This window comes from Physella acuta, unplaced genomic scaffold, assembly GCF_028476545.2.
Source record: "Physella acuta isolate Inbredline_101_S28 unplaced genomic scaffold, ASM2847654v3 ptg000466l, whole genome shotgun sequence".
NCBI lineage: Eukaryota > Metazoa > Mollusca > Gastropoda > Physidae > Physella > Physella acuta.
Window position 1 is genome coordinate 692,233 of NW_026731985.1, and position 15,250 is coordinate 707,482.

At 37.2% G+C, this 15,250-nt stretch overlaps 1 protein-coding gene across 1 annotated transcript in view; it reads left to right on the top strand.

Moving 5' to 3' along the window:
* Nucleotides 1-14,493, top strand: part of LOC131943772 (acetylcholine receptor subunit alpha-like 1) — a 52,385-nt gene extending 37,892 nt beyond the window's left edge. The window contains exons 3-6 of the mRNA XM_059304039.1: nucleotides 6,725-6,769; nucleotides 10,197-10,306; nucleotides 10,841-11,825; nucleotides 12,342-14,493. Of these exons, the coding sequence (XP_059160022.1) occupies nucleotides 6,725-6,769; nucleotides 10,197-10,306; nucleotides 10,841-11,825; nucleotides 12,342-12,512 (1,311 nt within the window). The 3' untranslated portion in view covers nucleotides 12,513-14,493. The remainder of the gene's footprint in view (nucleotides 1-6,724; nucleotides 6,770-10,196; nucleotides 10,307-10,840; nucleotides 11,826-12,341) is intronic.
* The last annotated feature ends 757 nt before the right edge of the window (nucleotides 14,494-15,250 follow it).

The window sequence follows — 15,250 nt, forward strand, 5'->3', positions numbered from 1 at the left end:
AGCATCCCCAGCTAAACTAAGCCTATCAACTAAAAGAAAGCCACATTTAAGGGGCTCCGCGAAGCCATATATCCCCCACCCTACCGACCCCAAACCTCGAACTAAACTACTTGAGAGAAGCGGTACATAAATTGTATCTTGCCAAAAAATAGCCTTAAAGAATGGAGCTACGGACGGCTTCGTGGGAGGAAAAACAAAAGATGTCTTCACATCGAGTAAACCGTTGGTCTAAAGGATTCTGGACAAGTTTTTAATCCCATTTTATCCCAATTGTTTGGTCTAAAGGATTCTAGACAAGTTTTTAATCCCATTTTATCCCAATTGTTTGGTCTAAAGGATTCTGGACAAGTTTTTAATCCCATTTTATCCCAATTTTTTGGTCTAAAGGATTCTGGACAAGTTTTTAATCCCATTTGATACCTATTGTTTGGTCTAAAGGATTCTGGGAAAGTTTTTAATCCCATTTGATACCTATTGTTTGGCGAGTGTGAAATTTCAAGATGAAATTGTTTGTTGCAAGCCGTCTGTTTCTTTTCAATTTCTTTCTACAGCCAGACTCGCCTAGATTTATTGGGAATTTAAATGGAAATTTTTCTGGTTTGGATAAATAAATGGATTTATCGGCTGACAGTGCTGGTCATTTCGTTCTAGCTGTTGGTCATTTCGTTCTAGCTACTGGTCATTTCACTCTATCTGTTGGTCATTTCATTCTAGATGTAGGTCATTTCACTCTAGTTGTTAGTTTTTTCATTCTAGCTACTGGTCATTTCATTCTAGTTGTAGGTCATTTCATTCTAGCTGTTGGTCATTTCATTCTAAATGTTGGTTGCTGTTACTGCCTAGCTTGGCCAAGTTCTGCCTACTAAAAAAAGGTCATTTGATTTCATTGATCCTTTCCTCCCCCCTCCCCATGGTTATATAAGCATGGTCAGTAGGCCCCTATATGCCTGTACTGGTCCAGTAGTGTGTTTACATTTCAAATAGTTAAGGAAAATATTAAGTCTACTAACCCCCCACCACCCCACACCTACCATCCCCACACACACCCACCAAATAGTTAAGGAAAATATTAAGTCTACTAACCCCCCACCACCCCACACCCCCACCACCCCCACACTCACCACCCCCACGGACACCCTTGCTGGGTGACCATAACTTCCACCCTCACCCCTGCTATACCCCGCCCGTCCCCCACATCTTGAAGCGTGTCTGAGGTACAGCTTGGAGAGTTTCTTATGCCGGCTAACACCCAGCCAGCGTGCGCACACACGATGCGCGCAGGAAAAGACCCATCGCTTCTGCGTTGTCGTTCCCTTGTCGCTATTTCATTTGCGAAGTTCGCTTGTGGGTTTTTTTCCCAGTCTTTTCTCACCCGGCTGAACTCAAAACTTTTTAGCCTTTTTTAATTCGCAGTTTGTTCCCCTTTCTGTCATGGTGGGATTAGGGGAGATAAATGATATGAAAGGGGAGGAGAACTCTGAAAGCGATCAGTGAGCGTCTGTTGGATAGATTCTAGCTAGATGAAAACCACAGTGTCCAGTTGGGGGAAGCGGATATTTAAATTGATAGTAAAACAGGGGCACTAAGCAGGTCAATCAACAATATGGCCAGACTTTGGTAGCGTTGGTGAGACGGTAAATCAATTATTGTAGAAAAAATCAGACGTACTGTCGTAGTTGATTGGCGCCATTTTTTTTAGTAGGACACGAATGTTTTTGTTTTATAGAATCGAAATGAATCAATGCCAGGGTGACTTTGATTTACGTGTTGTTGGTTTTTTTTTCTTTGTTCATTGAAAAGTCTTGGGTAGATTGTTGTTTTTTTACAACATATAAAAATATTGTTAGTTGATTTCTTAAGTTATTGGGGAATGTAGACAGTTGACTAAGACAACTTCGGCTTGACAGTGCTCACGTAAGGCCATGTAGCTATGGCCTAAAAACTGTTGGCCAGTTGCCTTTATCATGTTCATACTAAAGTAAAGCCGTTTAGTAGCGAAGAAAATGGCCTAAAACTAGTTGGCCAATTTTGATATAAAATGATCCATTAAGAATGGCCCTATTGCAGTAGTAGATAAGTGAATATTAATATTCAAAGTCTCGTAAAGGCCAATTTGCGATGGCCTCAAGTAAAGGCCATTTAGCGATGGCCTCAAGTAAAGGCCATTTAGCGATGGCCTCAAGAACCATTTAGCGATGGCCTCAAGTAAAGGCCGTTTAGCGGTGGCCTAAAGTAAAGGCCGTTTAGCGATGGGCTCAAGTAAAGGCCATTTAGTGATGGCCTCAAGTAAAGGCCATTTAGAGATGGCCTCAAGTAAAGGCCATTTAGAGATGGCCTCAAGTAAAGGCCATTTAGTGATGGCCTCAAGTAAAGGCCATTTAGTGATGGCCTCAAGTAAAGGCCATTTAGCGATGGTCTTAAGAACCATTAAGCGATGGCCTCAAGTAAAGGCCATTTAGCGATGGCCTCAAGAACCATTAAGCGATGGCCTCAAGTAAAGGCCATTTAGCGATGGCCTCAAGTAAAGGCCATTTAGCGATGGCCTCAAGAACCATTTAGCGATGGCCTCAAGTAAAGGCCATTTAGCGATGGCCTCAAGTAAAGACCATTTAGCGATGGCCTCAAGTAAAGGCCATTTAGCGATGGCCTCAAGAACCATTTAGTGATGGCCTCAAGAACCATTTAGCGATGGCCTCAAGTAAAGGCCATTTAGCGATGGCCTCAAGAACCATTTAGCGATGGCCTCAAGTAAAGGCCATTTAGCGATGGCCTCAAGAACCATTTAGCGATGGCCTCAAGTAAAGACCATTTAGCGATGGCCTCAAGTAAAGACCATTTAGCGATGGCCTCAAGAACCATTTAGCGATGGCCTCAAGAACCATTTAGCGATGGCCTCAAGAACCATTTAGCGATGGCCTCAAGAACCATTTAGCGATGGCCTCAAGAACCATTTAGCGATGGCCTCAAGAACCATTTAGCGATGGCCTCAAGAACCATTTAGCGATGGCCTCAAGTAAAGACCATTTAGCGATGGCCTCAAGAACCATTTAGCGATGGCCTCAAGTAAAGACCATTTAGCGATGGCCTCAAGAACCATTTAGCGATGGCCTCAAGTAAAGACCATTTAGCGATGGCCTCAAGAACCATTTAGCGATGGCCTCAAGAACCATTTAGCGATGGCCTCAAGAACCATTTAGCGATGGCCTCAAGAACCATTTAGCGATGGCCTCAAGTAAAGGCCATTTAGCGATGGCCTCAAGAACCATTTAGCGATGGCCTCAAGTAAAGGCCATTTAGCGATGGCCTCAAGTAAAGGCCATTTACGATGGCCTCAAGTAAAGGCCATTTAGCGATGGCCTCAAGAACCATTTAGCGATGGCCTCAAGTAAAGACCATTTAGCGATGGCCTCAAGACTGTTCACAGTTGTAACACACGTGACGTCTTGTTGACGTCTGATCAGATAGCCAGCACTATCGTGACGTCAGCCTGTCACGTGACCCGCCCCACAGGAAGTAGCTAGTGCATTTTTCACGTTAACTTCCCCCACCCCCTACCATCACACTACACCCACAAACACACACACACACACGGGGTTCATACATGGTTTTCATGGGGTTTCTACGGGGTTTCTCCGTGGTGTCATCGGGGTTTTCTACAGGGTTTAGAGGATGATGCCCTGGGTTGGCTACCCACTGAACCATTTCCACAGAGCTCCGACTACCCCATCAGTTGGTCTAATGAGAAGGAGTTAGCCAGCGTTTATTGGGGTTAACAAAACCATTTGGTGCGTTCTGCGATTTTCTTGCTTTTAATTTACAAGAAGCAACGAGTAAAACAGACATACACCCCGCCGTGTACCTGATGTAACTTACATGTATTCACTTCGTCACTTACAGACATGCATCACATCCTGTTACTAACACATACACACACACACACACACACACATATATATATATATATATATATATATATACACATATATATATATATATATATATATATATATATATATATATATATATATATATATATATATATATATATATAATATACGCTTGTTCTTGCTGGTGTGGGTGTATTTCGCTGCGGTTTATGTTAACATAATATATATTTATTAATACATTGTGCACTGGTTGTTGTGGGGATGGTGGGGGTGGGGAGTAATCACACCTTTTCTTTTATAAGAAACATAAATTTATTTTACTTTTTCTTAAGACACAACAGAGCGCGTCATTTTTTCACGGAACACCTTCAGCTAAATAGCGAAATAAAAAACCTACGGAGAAAATTGCGAAAAATGAGGAAATGAATAAAACGAGAGAAGCTAAAATAGGGGCAGCCACTGAGGGAAACAAAGTAAAAACAAAATGACAGTGGGAGTTTTGTTGGAAGAAAAAAAAGGGTTGAATTTTTCCATGTTATTTTGTTTGTTTTAAAATACCAATGGCGTAGATCAAGATGTAGAATCTAGTTTCGTATATCATTGTTATTATGGACGAAACACTCTATTTGCTCTGTACTACCGCCCAATAAAGTATTTTTAATAAAGTAATTAGAATTTATTAAATTTTAAAATGTATTGTGGGTGCATAAAATAAAGTAACGCTTTGAAAATTCTGGTAGGTTGTAAATAAGATGTTGAATCGAAGCTAAAAATTATTATCATATTAAATCCATGTCCTGCGAAATTGCATGCTGTTCGGTGCACGGTGGGGTTACAATAATTCCTATGACATACTGGACAAATTACATAAAAATTGGAGGAAGGAATACAAAAAAAAATGAATCGATATTTTTGGCACATTTGAAAATATTTTAAAATGAGTACGTTTTCAGTTCCCAGCACCCACAAGGCCAAACGTTGAGGTTGTGTAACAGTACAAACATTTTTACAAGCTTTTATTTAACTTGCTTCCTCTGTCTGTCTGTCATCAGTCTGTCTTAATCGAAACGCCCTAGCGAAATTTCGGGTACTTCTAACAGACAGATTCGATTCAAAGTTGGCACGTAGGTTAAGACATGAAGACAATGCAATCTAACATTAAATTCGACTTAATTGGATGCCTAATTAATTATTTATAAATTAATTAAAACTGTGTCCAAATTAGTAGGCTGTCTACCCAACTATTCCGCAATATTATACGTGCGTCATCACGTTCATTAGGTGCGCAAGGGTTTTTAGGCATGCAACTCTATTGTAAATTTTACAAATTTCAAGAACTGAGAAAAACATTCATTAAAAAAAGTTTTAATAACAAGCTTTTATGTAATAATGCACTAAAAAGTAGAAAATAAATAATTTTCTTTAAATATATAATAATACACTACTATTAAAGTAACTATAAAGAAAAGCGTGGGTCTCCTCCTAAATATTAATAAAGGTATCCAATAGATAAGAAAGTGACCCACGCTTTTCTTTATAGTTATTTAAGTAGTAGGGTATTATTATATATTTAAAGAAAAGTATTTATTTTCTACTTTTTATTGCATTTTACATAAAAGCTTGTTATTAAAACGTTTTTTATTAATTATTTTTACTGTAGTTGTGATTTGTGTAATCGTGTACCGGATGTTGATAAAAAAAGTGTTTGGCCTAGATCTAAAACCGAAGCAAATTTTTTTACTGCTAGTGTTGGTTAGTTCTTGATGGCGTGAGTCTAGTGGGGCTAATAACATTTTGCGCCGTTAGAATAAAATCGATTTTAGAAATGTGATTGCTTTTTACATAATGACATTTTTTTTAATATCGATGTTTAATTTTGTGGTAACTAGGCGATATTTTAAGAAAAAACAAATCAATGCGGATATTTTTAAAACAAATAAACGTGGATATTTTTAAAATACTAATCGTCGTGAATATTTTAAAAATATAAATCAATGTGGATATTTAAAAAAAAATAAACGTGGATATTTTTAAAATACTAATCGACGTGGATATTTTTAAAATATAAATCAATTTGGACATTTTAAAACAAATAAACGTGGATATTTTTAAAATATAAATCAATGTGGATATTTTAAAAATATAAATCACTGTGGATATTTTGTTTATTTTGCCATATCGCATTCTTAAAATAAACTAAACTCAGTTACAACACAGTTACTTTCAACATTATAAATTTGGATTTTCACCAACAACTTTAACTTTATAACTTTGAATATTAACCACAAGTTTAAACATTGTAAATTTGAATATTGACCACAAGTTTAAACATTATAAATTTGAATATTGACCACAAGTTTAAACATTATAAATTTGAATTTTAACCACAAATTTTAAACATTATAATTTTGAATATTGACCACAAATTTTAAATATTATTAGTTTAAAATTGGCCACAAACATTAAACATTAAAAATTGTATTCACGTCATAGTGAAGTTTTTGAAATTTAAAAAATCTAAATATCAATGAAAGCTTAAACACATTCGTCAATAAATGACTAACATTATGAAGTATTTTAGTTGTTGTATACCAGTTGAGTTGATTGTTAGAAATTTTTGAATAGAATATCATCAAGATTGGATGGCGGGGGGTGTGGGGTGTGGAATGGACTGGATGACATTTGACGAATGACATTACAGGTCATGTGTTTTAATATCTGTAAGAAAGATGATGTCACGTCAAAGTGTCACGCCAACATGTCACGTCAACCTGTCACGTCAAAGTGTCACGCCAACGTGTCAGTGTTTCTGTATTAACTGATTTTTTTGTCAACAGGATGAACGGAATCAAATCCTGAGAATCAGCGTCTGGCTTCGGCAGGTGAGGTTAACATGTGTCGTCGTGTGGTGATACGTGTGTCATGTGGTGATACATGTGTCGTCATGTGGTGATACGTGTGTCGTCATGTGGTGTGTCGTGGTGTGGTGATACATGTGTCGTCGTGTGGTGTGACGTCATGTGGTGATACATGTGTCGTCATGTGGTGATACGTGTGTCGACATGTGGTGTGTCGTGGTGTGGTGATACATGTGTCGTCGTGTGGTGTGACGTCATGTGGTGATACATGTGTCGTCATGTGATGTGGTGTGGTGATACGTGTGTCATCATGTGGTGTGTCGTCTTGTGGTGATACATGTGTCGTTACGTGATGTGTCGTGATGTGGGGATACGTGTGTCATCATGTGGTGTGTCTTCATGTGGTGATACATGTGTCGTCATGTGATGATACATGTGTCCTCATGTGTCGTCACACGGTGTGTCGTCATATGGTGACACATATGTAAATGTATATCTATATGAATCAACTTGACTCCTGTGTAAAAGCTGACCAAGTTTCTCACCCCCGGGCGTCTGAGCGCGACCTACTAAGCTTCATGTCCGCGCTATTGATCCCAAACGAGACCTTTGGCCACTTTGATTAGTATTCATAGTTTCTCAAGGGCCGTCCTCCAGGCTGGGGGTGGCAGGGCGGGGGACGGAGGGGGGGGGGTAACCTTGACGCCTTTTTGTAACAAATGTTACCAGCTCGATGCACGCCCAGTTACAAAAATGTGTCTGTGGATGTTTTTAAAATTCAATCTTGAGTTTTTTAATCAAAAGGCGAATGGATCTCGTTTGTCTATTCGGAAGCACATTTTTAGACAGACGGCATGTGCTAGATGGAACGAGACAAATAACAGACGAAATTTCTTATAAATGACGTTTTTTTTCCTTCTCCTCTACGTTGTTAACTCGTGTTATTTGAGGACGGTTATTCCAATAACCAGCCGCTCCTCCCCCTCCCCCAAATCCTTTACTTCATCCGGTACCCCTAATTGGGTTTGATTTAAATTTCCAAATGATGCTCCCACCCTGCCCACCCCTAGAAGCCTGTCTAGTTCGGTTCCTTATTCTAATTTCATGCCGCTAGCCCCAGGCATGCAGGCAGATGTAAGCGTAGGCTTAAGTTTTAATTTGCTCGAAGGTCAACTCCAGAATAAAAGCTACAATCATTTTTAACTCAAAATGGAAACGTGTTTTAAATCCCGGCAGAAGGGAAGTAACCATATGTTCCAATATGTGCAAAAATTTTGTTGTATGAATGTTCCAATATGTGCAAGTATTTTGTTGTTTGTTCCTGTATGTTTCATTATGTAGGTGAATTCTGTAATATGTTCATCCAGTGTGTTTATGATTTGTATGTTTCTGTATATTCAATTATCTAATATTTATATTATTGTATGTTCCTGTATGTCCCATTATGTGCTTTTATTTTCAAAGTATTATTCCGCTAACGTATATCTATAAACTATAATATGTATTTATTATGTATGCATATAAAATGAATATACATGTAGCTGTTTATATGTTCTACATATTTTTGTAATTCTTTGTATGCTTTGGTGTGCAAACAATGAATACCTAGTAGCTCTATATTTCCGACCAAGATAGAACAATGAATTCAAATTTCAAGTAAATTAGACCCAAAACTTGGGACAAACATAAACTGGGGGTCATCCATAAATGGCGTCACGCTTTTTTTGACGATTTTTACCTCCCCCCCCTCCCCTCCGTCACACGTCGTCACAAAAAGCCAGACCCCCCCCCCCCCCCCTAAAATGACGTCACACCTCAACCTACAACCCCCCTCAAAATTGCAGTTGAATTTTTTTTAAACATATTTTTCCAAAATCTTGTCTAAACTATTACAATTTATTAAAACAGTTATCTAAAACGCGAAATAACGTCTAAAATTCGTTTTCTAACATTGCTTTTTTATAATGCAAAAATGTGACGTCGCAATAATATATGAACCCCCCTCCCCCTCATCACACTTCGTCACAAAATTACGGACCCCCCCTCCCCCCTACGAGTGTGACGTCATTTATGGATGACCCCTAGATCTAATTAATAAATTAATAAATTTAGCTTATAAACTAGTATAAAACATACCAAACATTTGGAACAAAAATTAAACAGACCTAGGACTTTGAAACGAATACCTAATTCATACCAAAACATGACAACAGCAATTTTGTACATGAGACAGACTGGAACTATCCAGTGACCATCGTCTGCCTTATTTAAAGAAATTTTGTTTCGTCAATGTTTCAACATTTTTAATGTGCTGCGGGTCTCGAACATTGTAAGGGAGGTAACCGGTAAATTATTTTTTGATAACATTTCAAAATATTATTCCCTCCAATTCATAAGTAGCTTTCAATATCGCAAATCGACCACTTAATGTTGAGTTACTTGTAGCTAATTTTCTTTCTTTTTATCAGTTAAGAAATTGCCAATGAATTTATTACCTGGCAATCGCTTGTTTTTTCTAAAAACAATCTGCTAAGAGTAGAGCTAATTTACTACCAAGCAAATTTACTTTGAGCGAGCAAATTCGAATTGTCTAGAAAAAAATTTAATTCTAAAATCCACAAGGCCGCCTAACCATATATGAAGATCTCTCCCTACGGGGTGCTATTGAGGGCAACAGACGGAATAACATTGCGCACTAGAATTTCTATGGGCTGCGTGGAGAAAGGCAAGTGTTGAAATGAGACATCCGCGTTCATTCACTAAAGATCGCTGCGCCATCTAGAGAGCTTAGAAAATATTGCCCTTGAACCAGAAGGCGGGAGCCATGTTTACTCTTCCATGGTCACATTTTTCCACGCAATGTGTACGCGTGGATCATAGTCTACTAAATCAGTTCCCTAACGCTGTGCTGGTATTTTACAATACCCCCCACCCCCATACACACCCTTCCACTCCCCAATTGAGAGGAGAGATCTACATAATAAGTACTTGATAGAACCAGAATTATGGCCAACATTGTAGGTAAATCTGGCCAAAGCGAGCATTGCCAGATTGGGATAAGTGTTATTGATTATCATTGCAATAAGGATTTTCTGACATCCGTATACGTCACAATCAATACATGTGATATTCTGAAATAAAGGAGGGGAGAGGGGTGGAATAGTTATACCTTACAGCGTTCCATATCTTTTGACAGACTTTTTTAGATGTTGGCCTATTTAGTATTTTCTGTACTTAATGTTCCAAATAATATTAACGGTAATAATAATAATCATATTATTTTATTTAAATAGATCTAATGACTAATGTTTATATTTTTATAGTATGATCTAAGAATTAATTTTTGTTTCCCTATAAAGTATTGTTATATACACTTCTATAACTTAATGATTTTGTTGACATCAAAAGTCCCCTAGATAAATATTTTATGACCCTTTAATTCTGTGTCCAGGAGTGGTGTGACCTGAGGTTGAAGTGGGACCCCAACGACTACGGTGGTGTCAAGGTTCTCAACATCCCATCAGACCAGCTGTGGAAGCCTGACCTTGTCCTTTACAACAAGTAAGTGCACCAGATTACAACAAGTAAGTGCACCAGATTACAACAAGTAAGTGCACCAGATTACAACAAGTAAGTGCACCAGTTTACAACAAGTAAGTGCACCAGATTACAACAAGTAAGTGCACCAGATTACAACAAGTAAGTGCACCATATTACAACAAGTAAGTGCACCATATTACAACAAGTAAGTGCACCAGATTACAACAAGTAAGTGCACCAGATTACAACAAGTAAGTGCACCAGATTACAACAAGTAAGTGCACCAGATTACAACAAGTAAGTGCACCAGACTTGTTGGTTGGCTAAGTTCCAGGTAGTGAACTTAGACTAGGCTGATACAAACCCCACAGGTTCTAGTTCAAAGTTCATGGTCAAGTTTTTGTTTATGGTCAAGATTTATAGTGAAATTATTCGGTTTAAGAATTTAAATTTAATTTTTAAAGAAAAGAGATTAACTGGTAGCCTAAATGTCTATGTGAAACATACAGTTTTTTTTACATTGTCTTCAAATCATACAATTTTTTATATCCTCAGTGCCGATGGTGATTTTCAAATAACACTGAAGACAAAAGCCATTGTGTACTACAGTGGGAAAATTGTCTGGGAGCCCCCAGCCATCTACAAGAGTTACTGTCCCATTGATGTAGAGTACTTTCCCTTTGACATTCAGGAGTGTTTCCTGAAGATCAGCTCTTGGACATACCACGGCAACGAGCTTGACTTACAGCACTTGTGTGATGGTATTGTAATTACCAACGAGGCCGACCCGGTGAAATCAAACATCATCATACCTCGTGGCATCGACCTGACAGACTACTACTACAATGTTGAGTGGGACATCCTCAACGTCACTGCCATGAAACGGGTCAAGTTCTACCCCTGCTGCAACGAGCCGTACCCAGACATCACGTTCAACATAACCTTACGGCGCCGCACACTCTTCTACACGCTCAATCTCATCATGCCCTGTGTGTCCATCTCCTGCCTCACAGTCCTGGTCTTCTACCTGCCATCCGACTCCGGAGAGAAAATCACTCTCTCCATCTCCATCCTGCTGGCGCTCACTGTGTTTTTCTTGCTACTCTCAGACATGAACCCTCCGACTTCTCTAGTGATTCCACTCATTGGAAAGTACCTGCTTTTCATTATGATTGTGGTGACTATGTCCATAACACTGACCGTCTATACGTTGCATATTAATTTTAAATCTCCGACTACTCATAAAATGTCCCCTTGGGTTCGGAGAATATTCACGGAAATTCTGCCCAGAGTTTTATTTATGAAAAGACCAGAAATTCAGAAAAAAACAAAAGTTTCTGTGCGAACTGTGAATGGGATAGAGTTACGTGAGTCGCCATCGCCAGGGCATGAACCCTTGCACACATATGAAAATATTCATACACGCAATGAATCTGCGGAGAGCGAGGGTCCATCATATTATCCCCCAGAGGTTTTGGAGGCAATAAAAGGTGTGACATTTATTGCCAACCACTTGAAAAAAGGAGATGATGATATAGCAGTAAGTAAACTAAATACCTGAATACTGGAAAAACTATTAGTTGTTATCTTCATCATTCATTTAATTGCTGTTTATTCTCATTACTCTCTAATTACTGGTTTAAAAGTTTATTTGTTTATTTAATTACTGGATAAATATTTTCATTATTAATTCAATTACTGGGTAAGTATCTTCATTTTTTTTTCAATTACTGGATTGACATTTTTATTATATATTCTATTACTGTGTAATTATTTTCGTATTTAATTATTGGATAAAAATGTTCATTATTTGTTAACTCTATTATAAACTATGATTTATTCAGTCAGTGGTTAAATATTTTAGTCATAGGTCAAATGCTTTTAATAATCACCACTTCTTTGATGAATTTTCTTATTATTTATGTTATCACTTGTTAAATATTTGTTTCTTTCATTCAATTTCAAATTTTAAATGTTCACATAGTTTTAAATCCAGCTTTTGAATATTATCAGTTGCTACAGAAGCTAATGATATAATTGTTCATTTACTCTACAGGAAGAAAGAGACTGGAAGTACATAGCCATGGTCATGGATCGCTTCTTTCTTTACATCTTTACCACAGCCTGCTTTTGTGGAACTCTCAGCATTTTCCTGTATGCGCCTTCACTGTATGACTCCAGAGAACACATGCGTCTCATCGACCCCAACAACACGTGTATATACTGAGGACAGGATGATTCATTATTTATTCAAAGATTTTCTCTTCATGATGTGCATGGGTTATGTAGTGATATCTAGATCTAACCTCATCACCAACTTTACAGTTCTCCATAAGTCTGCCAGAATCATCATATGATGAATCATATACAATCATCCACTTGCCAGAAATCTCATCAACCTTATACAAAACAAGACTCTACAAAAAATCCCATAGATCATATATTATCCAACCCCCCAGCCAAAATTTCATAAATTATATATTATCCAAACCCCTGCACAAAATGTCATGAATCATAAACAAACATCTCTCTGACATATCCAACCCTCTACAATAAATCTCATAGATCATATATTATCCAATTCCCTGCCCAAAACGTCATGAATTATATAATCCAACCCTCTGCCCGACGGAGTGGTCTAGCAGTAGAGAGCTGGACTGCTAACCCGTAAGTCTCGAGTTCGAATCCGGGTTTAAGTCAGTAGACCGTCCCTGAGTCCACCCAACTCTGATGGGTACCTAACTCACATTAGGGAAAGTAAAGGCCGGCTGGGTATAGTGCTGATCACACTATCTTTTCATATGCCGAGGTCACAGAAACAAGTGAACTCTACTTCACTGGCCCTATAGACCATCAGGTTTGAAAAGGGAACTTTACTTTTGACCCTCTGCCCAAAATGTCATTAATTATAAACAATCATCTACCCGACATAAATATCATGCACAATCCAATCCCCCTCAAGAAATGTCATAAATCATACAAATGTATTGCCGTCAGCCTGCCAGGAAACTTCTATCATGGATGAGTACATGGTGATAGTATTTCAAGTGATGATTGCAACAGTTTTTTGTGATAGCATAGTACCAGTTGGTAAATTTTCTTATAACAGATTTAGTCTTTGCCATATTTTTACATTTTCAACTACAAATCCTTTGGAAGGAATTGTGAGGACTATAAATGTGCTATAGAAAGTATCAAGCCCCCAGCTCAAGTTCTATGTTTGAAACCTTGTATGCCATTGGATTAGAGAATTCATTTTCTTGTTCTGCCTGAGTTAAGGTTTTTTAATAACCAAATACTTGTTTTGGGTTTTGTTTTTAAAATATTTTTTACTCTATTTCAATTGTTGTATAAGTTAGCTTGTAAATAAAGAATATAGGTAGTTTTGGTTGTGATGTAAGAGGGGGGCCCAATGGGTTGGAGGGGGCCCAATGGGTTTTTTGTCAACATCCCATTTGATGCAAACTTTGCAGATTTTAATTTGGTCTCAAACATTCCAACTCTTTTGTTCAATTTAGAATTAAAATCTGTTGGACATTGTTGTACAGTAGATATATTTAACCAGCTTGAGTATTTTGTAACCAAAAAAAATAGTTTATTCATTTGAATTTAAAATATTTAATGAATAACTACCTTTAAAATTGCAATGGCTGTCTGTATCTGTTGATTGAGCACTTTTTCTATGAATTCAAATTTGTTTTAAGTACAATCAAGCCTATTGTTTGCCTACCTGATTATTTTGATGTATACAAATAAATAGGAAGGAAAAGTCATATTATTCAAATAACGATTAAAAAGAACAAGAAGATTAATAGTCCATGTAATGAGTTATTTTGTTCAAAAGTTTCAAACAAAATGGCTTAATTTTGTTGCTTTTGGGTTTTTACTTTCTCGTATATACGTAGTATAGAGAAAGTATTGTAATCGTGCAAAAAAAAAAAATCGAGATTTTTACAAATCTCGACGTTTTACACCTCACTGATACGGAAAAACATAATTTTGCAATCTTGTCCGTATGTCTGTGTGTGTGTGTGTCTGTCTGTCTGTCTGTCTGTCCGTGTGTAAACACGATAACTTAAGTACCGTTACAGCTAGGTTGATGAAATTTCATATATAAGTATTTTATCAAAATCGTAGATCCGTATCAACTTTTGAGCGATTTCCGATAACCGGAAGTGGTACTTTTCCTACTTTGAATTTTTTAAAAGCCTATAACTTGAGTACTATTTCAGATAGATAAATGAAATTTCACATGTAAGTAAAAGATATAATTCTCTACCTTCTGTTAAATTTTGAGTAATTTCCGTTGACTGGAAGTAGTAATTTACGCTACTTCCGATTTCTCAAAAAACTAATGTAAATTTTTAAAGTACTAATAATATTGCGCACTATTATACGCGTTTTTATTCGGCGTTTGCTTGGTGCGCAATGTTTTTTTTATGAGATTCTATTCTATTTTTAAAAGTTTAAGTATTTAAAATGGATTAAAAATCATAACTATATCCCCAGTTACCATCCCCTGTTGTTTTATATAAGAATATTCGAGAAAGTTTAGGGGAGATCACTACCGGTTTATTTAAATTTCTTTTTAAATAGTCGAAATTTAAAAAATTAAAGCTCAAGTGTTTTAAAATATTTCATTTTAAATAAATCCAACATCCAAAAGTGCCTTAGAAAATTTTAAAATTTAATTAGGTCAATCAAGGCAGCTTTTCCTATCTGCTTGTTGTACCAATGTCAAACATTTTTTATTTCTCTTTGGCAAAAGAGTTGGAACCAACATGACTATTTTCTATATTTGTCATATGACTCATCTTTCATGAATGAATCCATTTTTTGCAATAATGTTATTACGGTCATGTGACTGAAACTTGCTGGTCATGTGACACACAACTTGCTGTATTATAGATCAACAACCATCTCATCTGTAAATAACAAGAAATATGCATGCAGAGCCCTGCAACC